Genomic DNA, 19,128 nt, shown 5'->3' on the forward strand with positions numbered 1-19,128 from the left:
AGCTTCCGCCCGGAGCTGTTATGTTGCTGAGAAACCAGAAGTATACTTCCGGTGACAGACGGCGATCGCGGGATTGCACAGAAACAAGATAAAAAAAAGCAGGATGTCTGGTCTACCCAGGGAAGTAACGAAATGGGTTCAGAGCCTGGACCTAGCGTGGCAAGTCAAAACTCCAAAATGGTGAGAAAAGAGCAAATACTATTGACAGATCGAGTGCTCTCTCTCTTTATATTAAACATGTAACAGTATTTATATATACTTGTTTATTCTTTAGCCATTTTAGACTACTCCCTCTTTAGGGCGAGGGTCAGATGTAAAAAAAGCAGATCATTGCTTACTCTATTACCCTCATTAAATAAAGAATTGTTCTTATTCTCTCTCTCTCTCTCTCTCTCTCTCTCTCTCTCTCTCTCTCTCTCTCTCTCTCTCTCTTGTTTTTGTTTACTATGTGCATTTGTATGCTGGTGCTTGAGATGTGCTCGCTCTCCATGAAAAGGGCCCAAGGCCTACTCATTAAAACATTCAGACTTCAGACTTCAGACTTCTCTCTCTCTCTCTCTCTCTCTCTCTCTCTCTCTCACTCTCTCTCACACACACACACCACATTATGTATACACACACACACACACACACACACACACACACACACACACACACACATGTTCAAATGACCTCCTTTGCCATAACATACACTGCCTTGTTTTTATATTTTCAATTTGTAGGCCCCACTTTCTTGCATTCCTTTGGTTATGTGTATGAAATTCACATCATTCTTCCCTTTTTCCCAGGGACTTGACAAACGGATATCTGGTGGCAGAAATCTTTTCATGGTACTTCAACCAAGAAGTAGGCCTTCACTCATACTACAACTGCAACTCTTTAAAACAGAAAGAGAAGAACTGGTATCTACTGAAGAGTGTGAGTTAAAACGCCCATCTTTACATTGCCAGTGCATTTGGTCAATCTTGCATTATTGCTTATAAATTGCTGTATTTTAGATAGACACAACTTTTGCAGCCATATTTTTTTTGCTTATTTGCTTTTGGAAGTTTGTTAGGATAGGTTGTTGTTGCTGTTGTTGCACTCTCTAACAGTCTATTGTTTTTTCGTTCTTCTTCTTTCTTTGGACTGCCGCCTTCATCAAAGTGAAGATTCTGCAGACTTTGGAGAGAGTTGCGAAGATGATTTGCAGCTGGTGTTATCAGATCTGCCCGGGGGTTCAGTGATAGCTAGTGGGGGGTAGAAATAGAGGAGGGAGGTGGGGAGGATCAGGGGCGGGGGGGAGGGGGGGGGGGGGTGGGGAGGGGTGTCTAGATCCGGGATTTGAAGGCTTCCAGAGAGGGGCTGAGAGCGACCTCACCCGGGAGCGCGTTCCAGTCCACGATGGTGCGTGGAAAGAAAGACTTCTGGCGGTAGGTTGTGCGGCACAACGGTAGCTGGTAGGCAGCATCGTGAAGGAGTCTGGTGCTTTTGGCGGTGGGATTTGGGGTGGGTGTGTTGCGGGTGTTGATCGACAGCAAGCCATTGGAGAATTTGTACATGGTGATGAGGCGGGCTCTGCGGCGCCGATCTTGAAGTGTGGGCCACTGCAAGTGTTCCAACATGGCGTCAACGCTCGAAGTCTTGCGGTGGCGATTTACAACCCATCGGGCTGCCCTGCGCTGCACAGCTTCGAGACGATCCACGTCCTTGCAGGTGTACGGATCCCACACGGGACTCGCAAATTCCAGGGGAGAACGGATAAGGGCAAAGTAGGCTCTCTGCTTCACTTCCTGTGAGCCGACTCTTAAGTTGCGTCGGAGAAAGCCAAGCATCTGGTTTGCTTTGTTAGTGATGTTTAAGATGTGAATATCCCACCTCAGGTCGTGGGACAGGGTCACTCCGAGGTACTTTGCCTCGTTTACGGGGCTGAGGGTATGGCCGTGCAGTTGGTAAGAGCATGGCGTGGGGTTTCTTTTCCTGGACACCGGGAGAGTCTGGCACTTATCCGGGTGGAAGCTCATCAGCCACTTCTGCTCCCACTCAGCGAGGCGGTTCAGATCCTCTTGGAGGGCTTGCTTGTCACTGGCGGAGCTGATAGTTCTGTGGCAAAGAGTGTCATCAGCAAACAGGCGGGAGGTGGAGGTGAGGCCCTCAGGCAGATCGTTTATGTAGAGTAGAAAGAGGGCGGGGCCAATTACGGACCCCTGTGGTACCCCGGACTCCACGGGAACGAGACTGGAGGTGGCGCCGTCAACCACGACTGCCTGCTGCCGGTCGGAGAGGAACCCCTTGATCCAGGCGCGCATCGTCCCGACGATGCCATAATGGTGAAGCTTGTGGAGAAGAAGTTCGTGGCAGACTCGGTCGAACGCTTTACTGAAATCCATAATGAGGGCGTGGGACTCTTTCCCTTTTTCAAGGTCGTCTGACAACTCATCCACAAGCCCCAGCAGTTGGCTCTCACAGGAACGCTTGCTCCTGAAACCATGCTGTTCTTCCCGCAGGATGCCGTTGGTCTCAGCGAAAGACATGAGTGTACTGGTGACAATATGCTCCATGAGCTTACATGGTATGGACGTCAAAGAGATGGGTCGGTAGTTTGATGGATCGTATCGTTGACCTTTTTTGTAGACTGCCGTGACATTCGCTAGACGCCAATCTCTTGGGACGACGTTGGTTGATTACTTTGCATGTTTTGCATATATTCCGGATCCCAGATGATCTTTTCATCTTGATTCAATACTAATGAAACAAAATAAATACATAACACAGGATGACATATTGCAAAATGATGGCTTTAATGTATCTGATGTTTTAATTGCAGTTCATCAAGTCCAAGCATCTTGACATTCCCGATGATTACATTGAGGGGACAATTCACTGTAAAGAAGGGGCCTCAGCTCTTCTTCTTGAGCGATTGTATGAAATTCTGACAAACAGAAAGTAAGCAGCAATATTTGTTTAACACCACTGTCTACAAAGATAAACTAATAAGGGTTTGCCATGCCAGAAACCGCCTACATCCAGCCTGATTACATACATGGATTAAAAAAAAAGTCAAGAAATGTTTTTTTCTCCATATTGACATTGTCTTTTGTTCCTCAAACATGTTTACATGGGTTATACATAGGCATATATAGGCATAGATAAAAATGTCCACCAAATACCCGTTTGACTTGGAATAAAGGCCGTGAAAGGTGAATGCTCGCCTAATAGGCTACTGCACTTTACTGGCCGATGTGAATGCGTTATATATTGTGCGTAAAAAATGTCTGTTTGTCTGTTTGTCTGTAAAAAATTCCATTTCAAACGGCAGAAATTAATATGTAAGCGCCTAGGGCTATATCTAGATTAGGCGCATAAAAATGATCACAATAATAATAATAATAATACAGCTTTGTTTAAGATACAAACTTGCTAAGGTGGGGAGGATGCGAATACTTTTTTCCTTCTTTGTTTCTGCTCCTTCTTCATCTGACTCAAGGACCTTTTATATAGACTTAACCTAGCTATATATATTATATGCCTCCCTTTCTCTCAGTTGGTACATGTGCCTTACTAATTATAATAATTTGATAATGTGTCATAGTACTGTTGATCGTCACTTCGTCATTGGGTTTGGTTTCAGAGTGAAGAAGGTGCCACCAGAGACGGAAACAGACTACACAGACTTTGCCTACCAAGTCAAGCTGCCCATGCATGCAAGGTCTACTGCCTCCAAGGCCGTTAAGAACAACCTGCGTCTTACTGAGGTTCTTGCTGATGAGAACCAGATCCATACTGCTCAGAAGGTATGTTGGATTAATCATTATGTGTTTTATTTAAAGTTACTGGACCTGACAAGTCCAGGTGCACTGAGCCCCTAGGGCTTTGAGTCATGTCAGAGGCAGCTATCTGTTTGAAAACAATATACCAAGTTTCATTGATTTTCATGCAAGGAGTCAAAAACTACACTTTTTTGACGAACTAATTTTGGACTGCCACCGGGCAAGCTAGCTAGAGGCACATCAGGTCCAGCGCGTGAATTAATTACGTCAAAAGCCTACATGCAACTCTATTAGTCTTGGCGAGAGGGAGAATTCTTTCTGTTTTGAGTCTTTTATGTCAAGACATTGTGTGTGCTTATACGTAAGAAAATTGTAAAAAATGGTAAGTGGGTCCATGGCATACCGCACACAGCCTTGAGCCCCAGAACATGTTCATGGGAAAGGTTAATTACATTTTGGCGGGAGATGCAAACTGGCAAACCGCATTCAGTTTCGTTTGGCTGGCAACACTATAAAGGTATGTGAAAGGCATCTGTGAGAAAGTTGTGTAAAGCTTTTGATTGTTTATAATTATTGTAATCTAGCTGCGACAAACAAAAAAATCTTTGCTGTGCATGCTGTGACTTAGGCACTGCATCTTTTCATTCTTTTAATCAAACTGTTGTGCAGGCTCACAAGATCATCAATGACCACATTGACCACCGACGGATTGAGAGGCTACAGGACCCAGCCAGATTCAACATTAAGCCTTCCATTGGCGAGCGTTGTGTGCGAAAACCTCTTCCTACAGAAGTTGTTTCCTCAGAACCAGATGATGACGAGGATAAGCCATCTGCTCCTAATACAGGAGGAGAAATACTTGGAACTGGTAGAGAGAAAAGTAAGTGCTTTGACTTTTAAATTTGGTTAACATTTTGTTCTGTGGTTCCTTAGTTAATTTTAGTATGTTCTTTTACATGTTTTAAGGCAATTAATGAGCGGCAGTAAAATTAAACTTGAAGAATATATGGAATAACCTAGTTTTCTGGGTAGTTATTGAATCGAGGCTTATACAAATAAATGGAAAACATGTAACTAATGGACACAGACTGCCGTAGCTATGGAAACAGCCGCCATATTGGATTTCTAGGAAACGGTTTTACAGCAACTTCATACATCAGACATACATAATATTTGGCACAATTAAGGACACACATGACTTTTATCTGCAATCATATAGAACAATATTTTGACTAAAGACTACAGTTGAATTTAAATCAATTTTTGTCATAAGGATTAATGAATTTCTAACTGCATATTCATTAATCTTTATTTCAAAAATTAATTTAAATTCAACTGTAGTGATGGCAATCTATGTCCTTTAGTTTTCGCATTTTTTTCATTTCTTTATATAAGTCACTTCAATAACTACCCAGAAAACTAAGTTACTCCATGTATTGTCCATGACGTTTCATTTTGGTCATTCTAGTGCCGCTCATTGCCTTAAATTACATTTATACCCTCTGCTGTTAGAATGGTGGTTTGGGGGTAGTGGCGAGAATTAAGTGTCCTTTTTGAGGTGAAAAAAGAAGGGTTTTTGAATAGTGTTTTACACTTGAAGCAGAAATGTTTGTAGTCCCATTGAGTATATACCTTCCAAATATAGATTCTGCAAGTTTGGTCTTATTTTAGTTGTGACTTTTCATATCAATTGGAAATTGTATGTTATTTGTATTTTTGACCAAAATATGACATTTGACTGTGATTGAGAACATTATTGTTCCACGACACCACACTAGTAGTTGATGACAGTGCAATGACTGTCGAGATCTGTGTAATGTCATATTTTGGTCAACAATACAGTTAACATTTATGCATCATAATGGAATCCATTTTAGTTAGAATTTTTTTTGTTTTTTACGATTGTAGTCTTGGCCAGCTGCCTAAATATAAGTATAAGTTGTCTTCTGATGTCACATGGCTCAAAGAAGAACAATGCAATGTTTAATCGATACATAAGTGTTTATAATTCTTATGGCTTTTCTTTTGCAAGTATATTAAACGGAAACATATTTTTTGAAAATCTAAACCCAGCTCAATATTAAAATCACACCCAACCATAGTGGGTTAAGCTTTGTCCATCATGCTAGCACTACGGCAGTTTGTTTTGGGTTGCACTTCGGGTTGACAGTTTGTACGTTTGCATGTTTTTGCATGTGCCTGTACAGGTGATGTCAGCCTGCCTTTTATGACACGAGAACCCAGCGTGCACTTTAAGGAAATCCAAGTCAACCAGATGGACAAATCCAACTTCTACAGCATGCCTATCCATGGATTTTGAAACAAGTGCTATAATTATATATATAGCTATATTCTGATGGACACGTGGGGGAATTCGGGGGCTGTGATTGGATGGTCTCAACATCATCATCAAAGCATAATGCTACGGAAGTCGGCCATTTTTGCCAATATCCAAAAGCATATTGGCAATAACAAAGACGCATGGTTCCGGTTTACCCATCTGTACCACACGATGTTAACAATCGACAACAGCATACACTGACAACTTGAAATTCTTCTCGGGAATGTTTTTCAGCTTCACAAATGTCGATAGCATACCCTTTTCTGCTAACTTCCCGATGAAACAGGACTAAACCAATTATTTTCTGTCCCTAAACACCACAAAATGACCAAAGTCGAAAGATGTAGTACAAACAGGGGAGTAAAACGGAACAGCCGTTTTTGTGTGCTGACTGACACAAACTTTCGCATTCGGCTTTTCTTATCTCGTAACTCCACACTAAATACCCCACTTCCCCTCTGAAGTATTGATGTACAACCCATGGCACTAACATTCATGTAGTCGTTTATAACAGAGGTTGAAAAATTCGCTTCATGACGAGACATTAGTATGAATGCCATTGACCCAAACTGAAAACTTCGCTGCCGTCTGCTCGCGTTGTACGGATTAGCTGTTCTCTTCTTTTCCCCTTGTTGCATCCTAGTTCTTCAGTTGTTTCTAGTTTTCCGTTGATGTTGTGTTTTGGTCTTCTTCATAAGTAGTCTTGTTCAAAATTAAAAGAACTCAAACTTCTTTTTGTTGTATACGAATGAACTAAAAATAAAAAGCTGTTTAACAGCTGTGTTGTCAAATCGATTTTTTTTTTCAAAGTCAGTGTGGCACCTGCGCAAAACTAATGCGCATAAGAAACGGCGTCTGCTATCAAAACCTGAGATCAACGCATCGACGCAAAAACTGTCATTTTGTAAGTTTGGAACAACAAATCAAGGTCAGAACAGGTATATATATAATCGCTATTGTATTTTCAGCGTAGCAATAGGGTCCGATATTTAGACTCGAACAAGTATAATGCGACTCGTCTTTGGCTCGTCGGCGTTATACTTGTCTCGTCTAAATATCGGACTCTATTGCTACGCTGAAAACACAATAGCTGTTAATAATAGCAAAATGCAAAATGTTGCAATGTGATCATTCAAAGGATTAACTTCACTGGTTCATGCACTGCAGCAGAAAGAGTTTGCATCACTTAAGCAATACATACATTAAGTCTCATGTATATGTTAAACTGACATTTTTTTTTTAGTGTTGGTTACCTTATCATCAAGTCAGTCTGCATCATCAGAATTAGGAAATGGTTCAATGAAACCTTTTTTTAATTTTTCTTATTTAATTTTTGTTGTTGAGAAAACTGAAATACATTTCCCAGTCTGGATGTTAAAGTGGAACAAAACAAAAACAAAAGCAGAAAAGCTTACTTAAAGTAACTGCATTGTTTCAAATATTAACAGTCGCATGTTGGCTCTTAATGTTAAATTGTTTATCCTGGGTTCTTTTTAATGAAGTTTTAAGAGCACCTGCAGTCTTATTTGTTCAAAACTGAAGTTATGCTGTTTAAACTGATTATATTCACCTCTGTCCTTTAACTTGAAGTTTTCAATTAGATTTAATGTTTGTTTTATTGTGGGTGAGGATTGGTTGTTGGGTTTGTCAATCTAACTTATTTATAAAGCTCGTTTCTGTGTGTGTGTGTGTGTGTTTGTATGATAAAGGCTCCGAAACGGCTGCACCTACCGAGACGGGAATTTCAGGGTATGTTCTTTGCCACTCCGGTCGTGTTATAGGCTACTTTTGGAAAAGCAAACTTGACAGGATTCGTTAAAAAAGACGAAAAACTGAAAATATCCTATGAGCCATCGCAGATCCTGCCCGTCTGAGTTGGCGAAACTTTGTTTCACAGTCGCACTACTTTCACGTGAAACACGTGTTTTTTTATTTGTGTGTGCCGACGTCTTAGTCTCGGTTACCTTGACCCTGGCAGACTCTTGGTCTCGGTTTCAAAGACACTGTTAGTCACGGCCAGCCCAGAGTCTCTCTCTCTGTCTCTCTCTTTCTCTCTCTCTCTCTGCGGGTTAAATGTCGTGTAATTCGAACGCGCATGTGAACAGACATATATATATGTGTGTGTGTGTGTGTGTGTGTGTGTGTGTGTGTGTGTGTGTGTGTGTGTGTGTGTGTGTGTGTGTGTGTGTGTGTGTGTGTATAAGCTGCTTACGGACTTAGACGGGTACAGTTAGTTTTATATAAAGGGATCAAATCAAATTTTGAGATGTTGTTAATGAAATTTAATATTCAATTAAGACTAGACTCATTTTTTCATGACAGTTGCAGCAAGGGTATTAAAATCCAAGAATGAATGCTTCAATTCCTCAATAATTCAAATGTTTTGCTTTTTTTCCAGCTGGAAGCAAAAGATCGGTTGCATACTGAAGTGTTAACACAACAACATCAAACATTTTTCGGACAAAAGTCAGAAATGGAAGTACATCAGACTGAATCATTTTTTTTCTACTCGAACTCGAAGGGGCATATATTACAACAAACTAGGTAATGAACATTGCTCTGAGCAGGCATATTCTTTTTCTGCCTAAGGCCAAAAAAAAAAATTGTCTGTTTCTGGTAACATGGCTAAAAAAAATAGGGTCGGTAGGTCGGCTTTTTTTATTTTTTTTTTTTTTTTTTTTTTTCTTTTTTCCCCAAATGTAGACCAATAAAACTAACTTTAAAAATCGCGCAAAGAGACTGGATTCACTATACATAGAGACAAGACACTCAACACATTTACAAATCGTCAGCGGACTTTCGTTTTCACACGTTTTTGTTGTTCATTTTCTCACCCTGTCCTTATACCACCAAAAAAAATATAAAAAAATTGGAGTTTGGAAAAAAAAAGTTTAGGGTCGGCGCCGAAATTTAGGGTCGGTCGGGTGACCAGAAACAGACAATTTTTTTTTTGGGCCTAATCACGCCTTGGAACACGAAGGATTTTGGCCTTAAAAATGAAAGTATTCTTTTTACTTTCAACTTATTTGCAGCACAAGTGAAGTATTAAAACAGCCTTATTTCTTTTACACTTTTTTGTAGTTGCGTTTTGGCAAACATATACCATGATTATAATGCTTGATTGTCTGTACGAGAGAATGCTTGATTTTTGTTTATGATATAAAAATTATGTGAGAGTGTGACAGATTGTTCCTACTTGTGAGTACAGTGGACACCGCTTAATAAAACCACGGTTAATAGAGCCAGCCGCTTATAAAAGCCGATGTCAGACGGTCCGAATTTATCACTATATCTTATGTATTAGAAAAAGCCGGTTAATAAACCCAACCCGCCGCTTATTAAAGCCAGTTTTCTCAGAGAAATCACGTAGTTTGTGACTAAAACTCACATTATCTTGTTCTTGTAATCGCTCAAGTCATAGGCCTATACTTATGTCCACGCTCAGGCATATCAGAAGTAACCGAGTTCAGAAAAGAATGTCTGTCAATAAAAACCGCACGTGTTGAGTTCATAAATTGTGTATGACAGTGAAGAGGCAGCGTTTAACACCATCGTCACTGATTTACGTGAACGTGCGAATGTGGAAGCCGGGCAATCAGACTTGACAGGTGATGATGAAGATGACGAGGTCAGGATGAAGAGATGCCACCCCCACCGCCTTCAAACCCAGAGATGAGGCAAATAATGACCCGCCTTCGATCTGGTCTGGAAAGTCGTGGTTTTAACCGCATGGAAGAATTTGAACCATTCGCAGACTCAATGAGAGAACTGATGTGGAAGACGACCAACAAACAAACACTCATAAAATCGTTCTTCTCTGCCGAGTAATGATTCGTGACGGTGACAGTGAAATTATGGATGTACCGAAGTGATCAAAGTACACGTACATGTACATAATTAAAACAAAAGTTCAACATCCTTCCTGAAGTTTTATTTAGATTCAAACAAGTGTAAATGACGAAAGAAAGTGACTGAGTGACGTGAACAAAAGAGAAGATATTTTTCTTTCAAAAATGACGTATTACGGGACCGCCGGTTAATAAATCCGCCACTTATTAAAGCCATTTTTCGTCGGTCCAGAAGTGGCTTTATTAAGCGGCGACCACTGTAATAGCAAGCAAAATTTAAGCATTTATACAGAGTGGCTTTTCTAAATACTATAACTGTGCATTTTATTACTTCCATGATGAAACCCTGCTTATTTTCTTGGCATGCAGCTTTTGTAACTGTTCACCTACGTTTTTGAAAATATGCTAAAGATTGGTATTTCATTCTGGCACAATATATTATCATTGCAGTCCATCTAAGCTATTATGGTGTACTTTGTTCCCTGTGAAGAAAGGCAGGACAAAATCTGAAAATCAAAAGGAATTTCCAGATGACTACATGTATATGCAAAGAATTGTAAAAAGTTAGCACAATGGAATAAGGTACTTCTTGTTGTATTCTTTAGTGTGTGTGTGTGACTGTTTGTGTGTGTGCATGCTCAACGAATGCGTGTGTGTGAGCACATTACTCGCCAGCTGTGTAAGGGTAATACAGACCGATATACATATATATATATAATGTCTAGTAATACTGGAACATGTAGCTCTACCACACACTTTGACACACACACACACACACTCACAGGTCCAAGTCAAACAAATCTGCTCAACACAGCTTTCATAGAAGTTTTTTATTTATATTATTGTGCAAAGTTATTAGTCAACATTTACATTCAATTGGTGGGTTCTGCTATGTGCTAATTTATGGACATGCACATTCTTAACCACTGTGCGTAATACACGTACTGTGCAGGCAGGACATCATTGTTTTAAGTGGTTGAACTGAACTTTGTTTTCAACATCAAGTTGAACGGACGGAAAACCATTAAAGGAAATGAGGATCGAGAGAGGAAAATTCAGATCACATTTTGATTTTTAAGCAAAAGGAAATAGCAAATAAAAACATGAAACATGCATACACAGCCACTGCACAGTTTTAATGTTAAGTTTCTGTTCCTAATGTTAATATGAAATGCTACATTATGCTGCATTTAGTGTTTCCATCCATTTAAATTATACAACTGATTAGAAATTACTCCAGTTAATTCAGTTAGTCTCAGAAATTAAGTTACAAACATGCATCACACACAAACATTTCTTTTTTTCTTTATTTGGTGTTTAACGTAGTTTTCAACCACGAAGGTTATATCGCGACGGGGAAAGGGGGGAGATAGATAGAGCCACTTGTCAATTGTTTCTTGTTCACAAAAGCACTTGTGACCAGACAAAAATCTAACTACTGGTACCTATGAGCTGCCGAAGATCCGGAATCAAACTTCTACCTTTGAGCTCGTGGGGATCCAGTTTTCATTGCGTAGTATTTTAGTTAGCGTCCCTTTTGTTTTCTTAGTTCGACCTTTTTCCTGAAATTAGTAAATCAAGTGTTGCTCTAAAACTATATTTTTGTTCATTTATTCCGACAGCTAAATAGTTTGTCAGAAATCTCAATAAATATAACTTTCTTCTCCGGTCTAGTTTCTTGTCACCTACTTTCTCCTCATGCTTAGTATTCGTACATTATTTATCCTTGCACCTTCCGAGCGGCGTTCGCGCCGGGAGGCAGAGCAAAGCAAGAGTCGAGTCCACATCATTCCCTTTCGTTTGGATTCTTGTTGTGTATTATGGCTTCGTAGGTGTGCAACATGATCTTTGTCCCAAGGCCCTTCTAGCTCGTATGTTTGCAAGATCAAAAATTTGCTCCAGGGGCTTGCAACATAGTACAATGTATTACCTTACTGGGAGAATGCAAGTCAGTTTCCAGTACAAAGGACTAAACATTTCTTACATACTGCTTGACTAAAATCTTTACAGAAATTGACTATATTCTATACAAGAAACACTTAACAAAGGTAAAAAGAGAAACAGAATCCGTTAGTCGCCTCTTACGACATGCTGGGGAGCATCGGGTAAATTCTTCCCCCTTACCCGCGGGGGGACACAAACATTTAAAGAAGAAAAAAAAAAGGAAAAAAAAAAAGCTAACATTAATTAATTAGTTACTGTCCTTGACACTTCAAGGTGCACAGAGCTCCCAGGGCTTTCTGATGCCGCAGGCATCTATTCATTTGAAATTATACCAAGTTTCATTGACCTTGCATGAGAACTAATTACGACAAAAGCCTATACATGGAAGTCGAAATTTGGCAGCAGATGCGAACTGACAAACCACATAAATTTCGTTTTGCTGGCAACACTGAAGGTATGTGTCATCTGTGAGAATTAGCTGTGTAAATATTAAGCTTTTGTCCGTTCAACTTTATATGGTAATTAATTAATCTGCGACATAAAGACAAATCTTTTATTTGGCAATGCTGTGGCCTGCACTGCGTCATTAACACATTTGCCTCAATGTTAAAAGGACATAACACAATTTATATATTTAATCAATCAAAACTGAACAGAAAAAAGTCGCTAAATGATGCTGATGTTGCTAGCTCTCCTTAATCAACACATTGTTGTGAAAGCATTGTCTCAGTTGTAATGTGCCACAATGAATTTTGACAACTGAATACAACCACCAGACATGAGATCATAACACTGAGAAGATAAAAAATCTTGGTCACCCCAAGAAAAGAAAAAAGGATGCAAATTAATTATCATGCAATTCGGGGATTTCTCAAGAATACTCTCGGGAGCTTTGAAAATGAGTCGAGAAGCTGCATGGTCAGTCATTATGCCACAACTATAGAAACTAATAGTGAAAGTGATCGATATAAGCAATAACTGTATTATGACCATAAACTGAAAACCACAAAAGCAATAACTGTGCAATGACCATAAATCTTTTCTTTCTTTATTTGGTGTTTAACGTCGTTTTCAACCACGAAGGTTATATCGCGACGAGGGAAAGGGGGGAGATGGGATAGGGGAAAGGGGTGAGATGGGATAGAGCCACTTGTTAAGTGTTTCTTGTTCACAAAAGCACTAATCAAAATATTGCTCCAGGGGCTTGCAACGTAGTACAATATATTACCTTACTGGGAGAATGCAAGTTTCCAGTACAAAGGACTTAACATTTCTTACATACTGCTTGACTAAAATCTTTACAAACATTGACTATATTCTATACAAGAAACACTTAACAAGGGTCAAAGGAGAAACAGAACCGTTAGTCGCCTCTTACGACATGCTGGGTAGCATCGGGTAAATTCTTTCTCGTCCCAACCAATATGGGACTCCCCCTAACCCGCGGGGGGTATCCATGTCACTGGTTTTGTTCAATTTGCATTTATAAGAAAGATTGCAACTGGTCTAAAATGTATTAAGTCAAATGCATACAAAATAAATATTCATATACTACAACACGTGCAGCCATCGATCACAGAGGGGAAATAAATACATCTATAAATCTTCTTTGTCACATCTTGAACTCTTACAGTAATACTGAGCATTAGTTCAACACTATTTTAATATAATCTTTATTGACGTCCAAATAATTCATGGTTAACCCCTTCACTGCCCACCCCGTATGTAATACGTGGTCATTTTTGGTTTGTCGTACGCCCATAACCGTATCTCATACGTGGGATTTGTGTCCAACATTTCAGGACATCATAGTTTCTGAAAAATGGGAGGTAACCACTGTCCAAGTACTTGTAGGGGTTCTAAACACAGTTCTTTCCCATAGACCGTTCGGATAAGTTACTAAAGTTGCTACCACGTTCTACCACGTGTTGAAAACTGTGTTAGCATTCTCGCCATTCACAATGGCGGCCGAAAGTCCGACCTCAACTCGTAGACCTGTTTTCAAGCGATACAGTGTTCTGGAAGCTCAACAAGAAGTGATTTATGGATTACCACACAGAAGAATACTTTTATGGGCTGTAATGTGAGTACCTGATGTTTGACACCAGTTTTAGCAGTGTTTTGTGTGGTTTTACGTGCTGCAATGTGTGCATAGACCTATATTAGATAGATAGGAAACTCCTTCACTGCGCCTGCGAGGATGGTCGCCTACCGCAGAAAAAGGTAACTGCGTATGCCACGAACTGTCCGCGGCGGTCCGCGGTAGTGTAATACCGTCCCTTGCATAGCTCTTCTCTGCCGGAGATACAATTTAACCGATTCTGTTCGGCTTCCTGTTTACATTTTAGTGCTTGTTGTGGGATAAAGGATGTCGACAAAAGAGGATTTTCTGAAGTGGGACGACTTGCCACTGGAGTACATTTTTGGAGAATTTACGGAGGATGATGTGAAAGCGGTTCCGAACCTGAAAGTGACGAAATCGCAAGCAAAACGGTTCTTCCGCCTCCTGCATAGCGTCAACGTTCGTCTGCAAAGAATTTCAAGTGTCCCGATTGCACCAACAGTTAATAGTTATGCCTCTATCAGCGGTTTCAGAAGACATGTCACCAAGAAGCACAACAAGCCACATTTGAAAGGTAAGACTCCATATATAATATATCTGCGCGTGTGCGTGTGTGGTTCATAATTACAATATTATCATAATAATATGGCCGCTGCTAACGGCACGATATCGTTTGGCTAGCAAATATGCTAGCGGCACGATATCGTTTGGTTAAGCTGCTAACGGCACGATATCGTTTGGCTTGGTCTTCAACAAGCAAATATGCTAGCGGCACGATATCGTTTCGCTTGGTCTTCAACCAGCAAATATGCTAACAACACGAAAAAAACTTGACTTTAGGAAGGCTAAAGTTTTAACAAAACTGAATGATGAGACTGAATAAGCTTGAACTTGTATCCTACGATCGATAACCAGGCAAGACTGAGTGTAGTGTATGTCATACATCCTCAGCGGTCACGTCACTTTAGTAACAATATGGCGTCATGTATGACGTACTTCACATGGTGTCTTGGTGAATCCCGCGATATGTGTATGTTTGATTTTTATATCTCTTATATATATATCCCCCCGCGGGTTAGGGGGAAGAATTTACCCATGCTCCCCAGCATGTCGTAAGAGGCGACTAACGGATTCTGTTTCTCCTTTTACCCTTGTTAAGTGTTTCTTGTATAGAATATAGTCAATGTTTGTAAAGATTTTAGTCAATCAGTATGTAAGAAATGTTAAGTCCTTTGTACTGGAAACTTGCATTCTCCCAGTAAGGTCATATATTGTACTACGTTGCAAGCCCCTGGAGCAATTTTTGGCTCACGTAAGTGTAGCCTATGCGATGATAAACTTTGTCTGTCTGTGCGTGCGTATGTATGTATGTATGTATGTATGTATGTATGTGTGTATGTCTGTGGTAGAAACTTTAACATTTCCGAGTCTATGGATTACGTCAGTCTCGGTCAAAAGTGTTCGACGTGTGTGATAGAAACTATTTGAAGACGTCACATTATGACGTAAGAGGGTTAGACGTCACGCAAAGGAATTACTGAAAGTCTCGGTCATTGTTATTGTGAGCGGGCCGAGACTTCTTGGCAGATCCAGGGTCTCGCTTTCTTGCATAGTTTCACCTATGCTTACTGTGTGTGTGTGTGTGTGTGTGTGTGTGTGTGTGTGTGTGTGTGTGTGTGTGTGTGTGTGTGTGTGTGTGTGTATGTGTGACGGAGTGATTGAGTTTGTGTTACTGTTTGTCGATTTCTTACGTGAGCCTTGAAGGCTTCGCCTCTTGTTTGATTAGTGCTTTTGTGAACAAGAAACAATTAACAAGTGGCTCTATCCCATTCCCCTCCCCCCTTTCCCTGTCGCGATATAACCTTGAACGGTTGAAAACGACGTTAAACACCAAATAAAGAAATAAAGATATATATATATATATATATATATATTGTATATATTTTATTTATTTATTATTTTGTGTGTGTGCGGATTTGTAAAGCTGGATGAGACCGTAGCCTTAAAACTCTGGTTTATCCCGCTATAAGATAACATTATTATTATTATTATTATACCCCCAGTAAAAAGTGGGCTCTAACTCTATATACTCGTACAGCACTGACGGCGGAGCAGGGGGAACCATAGCCCCCAAACAAATGTATTGGGGGGGGGGGGGGGTGGCAGAGTATCCTTTGGTCCCCCCCAAAAAAATCTGCCTAAAAAAAAAATGTAAAGTTTACACGGTACACCCCCCCCCCCCCCCCCACCTGCTCATCAACATTGTCAGACTTTAAGGGCCGAAAAGTTTCCATACCCGGCTTACAACATTGTCTGTATTGCTCCAGCCCCCCCCCCCCCCCCATCAACTTTTTCCTGACAACTGAACAAAATCATAAAAACCCTGGCCCCCCAATGATTTTGACGCTCCGCCGCCCCTGTAACAGGAAGATCTAGCTCCCATATCCGCATTCGGATAATTCTCAATGCTAATATGATGGGTGTGTATTTTATTGTTTAGAGGTCTGGGACAGGCTGATCTTTCTTAACCCAGTGTGGGATTTTCAGTGGGGCGACCACCCCCAACCCAGCTCGTCCCCGGGTGGCGGATAGGGGAACGGTCTTCAGATATGGAGATCAGCCGCTTGCGGCCGCGGACCAAACTGGCTCCGGGTGGGATCCCGGCAAATCCTCCCCCCTGTGCTCTCAGGGTAGGACGTACGGGCCATGAGCTAAGGGTGAGGTAACCCCGACAGAAAACCCCGAATGCTGAAGACGGAGGACCCGGGCCGCACGGCGCATTCTAACAAACCACGGGTACACGCACTTACGCAAATGATGACAATCAACCAGCACAGATGGAAATGGCGCTCGTCCATTGAGGACCCCCCAGGGTGGAGCAGCGTCGGGTCCCATGCCTCAAAGGGACCCAGCCCCAACTACTGGAGGTCCCTCCCGTCCGTCTTGTCACGCCAGGGGACGCGGGAGGAAAGTGACTGGCACCACCACAACCAGGAAGAAACCCAGTCAGACTAGATGAGGAACGAAAAGAAGTGTGGCCGTCACCAACTCCCTTGCAGACCAAACTATACGGCAGTCGACAGGAGTTGGAGAAAACGACAACATTTATCACCAGTGCTGGACTGATTGTGTAACCTCTGCGAACGCCAAGAAGAAGAAGAAGATTGTTTAGAGGTCAATTATTGTTTTTGCTGGTGTTATTGATCCGCAGATCTTACACACACACACACACACACATGTATGCGCGCCACACTGTCGCACAATTCCACCCCTCTTCCGCTCGCAAACTGTCTCTCGCAAACAAACTGATCACAAAGTTTAAGATTAAACACATTTGGACAAATATATTTATTTATTTATTATCATCGCTATATATGTAGTGGAAGTAGAATGACGTCATTTTTATTTTAAAACGGGCGTAACTCGCTTCAAAATTGACCCAAATTGATGCCGTTTTTTTGCTTTTGGCGTTTTGAACTGGCGTGTATGTGATGTCTGGCAGAATCGCGTCACAGCTTCATGTAAATCACTATAGGAATCGAAATGCTGGCCAACATGCAAACACCGATCATTCTCCGCCATGATCAATCAATCAATCAATATGAAGCTTATATAGCGCGTATTCCGTGGGTACAGTTCTAAGCGCTTGATCATTGGACAGCAAAACGCGGAAAGAAGAGGAGTCACGTGACAACGGTAGAAAAACAAAGGCTGCTTGGATCGGAACATTTTTCTTATAAACCGGAAGTGACGGGAAAAAATGCTCAACTCAACAACAACAACAAAATGCCTGAAAAACAAGAAAGGATCGTTTCGTTAGCATCTGGATCACGAATTTGCTTCACATCCAATATCGTTTTGCTAGCATCCAAGCTCTCACAGTTGCTTCGCGTACGATATCGTTTCGCTAGTATCTAAGCCCTCGAATTTGCTTTATATCCGATATCGTACCGTTAGCCACTCCGTAATAATATCTAGGCTAACTGAAACACCTACCCTAATAAAATAAAAATGTAAGTTATTACATGGAATACCAACATACCAATCACAGTAAAACCGTGTTATCAGTGGACCTTGAAGCCCAACAGATTAATGCATCTCCTGAAAGCAGTGAAGTAGGAATTTGTGAATGGGGATTTCTGTTATAGTAGACATCTGTTTGGGAACCTGCATACTTACAAAACATGTTCATTTTAGTTTCTACATGATGCGCAGTAAACATGAATTGTGCTGTGTATCCTGATGTTGAAATTTACCTGACAGCATTCATTAAGTTGTACGTTATCATTCTCTGTTTCAGCCAGTGAGCAACATGAATTGACAACAGTGACGCCCAGTCTGATGCAGTTGCAGTTTTAGACGGACTGGTTGAGGGAGACTGCTGTGACGCTGAGAGGAACACCCGCCTAAGCAATGCAACCTGAGACCTGCTCATCAACGCTATTAAAAGGATTGAAGAGGATGCCTATATTAATATATCTTCAGAGAAATCATCTCTTACTGCCATAGCAGCAAGTATCGTCTCAAGAGATGGCAATGTGGATGAGATGATGAAACATTTAAGACTTTATAAGCTTCACTCATGCGTCAATAATAAAGATGCAGGGTGCACAGATGTGGACAAGGTACCATGAACTTATGAATGATATTCCTTAGGTTCAGGACTGAAGGTATTCATGTTCAGTCACTTTATGCAGCATGTGCATCTGGTAGACATAGCTTGAATCAGTATTCAGATGGCTAGCATGTTTTGGACATATTTGGCAGTCCATACATGTACTGATCTCTTTCCTCAGTACTTTCAGTGTATGGGTACAGGTGAACTGATGTGTGGAGTGCAAGCATTTATATTTGGGAACTGAACTGGTTATGTTGTCCTGTCAAACTCTGTGAAAAGTCCAGAAGCAGAATAATGGTTTTCTTTTCCATTGTCATGTGCATTATTTGGAACTGCAAATATTCTGATGCTTGTGTGAATTTTAAACTGTGCTCATATGCATAGTGACGTATACGTCATTCATTGTGACTGCATTTATCTGCCTGCTCTTTGGTTTTTTGTGTGTGAATAAATTAGTTTCCTGTCATACAGTGTCATCAAGTTTTGGTATGAAGGTGATGATGCGTGTTTCTTTTCTATCACCTCTCCCTATTTTAGTGTTTCTATGTTTTGTTGCATACACAATA

The 19,128-nt window shown here is 40.9% G+C and overlaps 1 protein-coding gene across 5 annotated transcripts; it reads left to right on the top strand.

The window, feature by feature from the left end:
* Nucleotides 1-41: 41 nt before the first annotated feature.
* LOC138969252 (spermatogenesis-associated protein 4-like) lies at nt 42-19,028 on the top strand. 5 transcript variants are annotated; one of them, XR_011456404.1, is made up of 7 exons: nt 42-180; nt 789-918; nt 2,807-2,925; nt 3,611-3,773; nt 4,419-4,629; nt 5,957-7,839; nt 8,489-10,535. XR_011456404.1 is itself a non-coding variant. In XM_070341998.1 (7 exons), exons 1-6 carry the CDS (start codon nt 104-106, stop codon nt 6,067-6,069), a joined length of 813 nt encoding a protein of 270 aa, XP_070198099.1. In that variant the 5' UTR covers nt 42-103; the 3' UTR covers nt 6,070-6,074; nt 8,489-10,535. The 5 variants fall into 5 exon arrangements, 4 of the variants coding, with proteins under 4 accessions (XP_070198099.1, XP_070198100.1, XP_070198098.1 ...); XM_070341998.1 differs by having other exon boundaries at nt 5,957-6,074; XM_070341999.1 differs by lacking the exons at nt 5,957-7,839; nt 8,489-10,535 and adding an exon at nt 18,245-19,028.
* Nucleotides 19,029-19,128: the final 100 nt, after the last annotated feature.

This window comes from Littorina saxatilis, linkage group LG6, assembly GCF_037325665.1.
Source record: "Littorina saxatilis isolate snail1 linkage group LG6, US_GU_Lsax_2.0, whole genome shotgun sequence".
Classification (NCBI taxonomy): domain Eukaryota; kingdom Metazoa; phylum Mollusca; class Gastropoda; order Littorinimorpha; family Littorinidae; genus Littorina; species Littorina saxatilis.

Coding starts and splice junctions, on each gene's coding strand:
- LOC138969252 (XM_070341997.1), top strand. CDS start 104: ATGTCTGGTCTACCCAGGGAAGTAACGAAATGGGTTCAGAGCCTGGAC. Junction 181..788: donor CAAGTCAAAACTCCAAAATG/GTGAGAAAAGAG, acceptor CCTTTTTCCCAG/GGACTTGACAAACGGATATC. Junction 3,774..4,418: donor AGATCCATACTGCTCAGAAG/GTATGTTGGATT, acceptor ACTGTTGTGCAG/GCTCACAAGATCATCAATGA.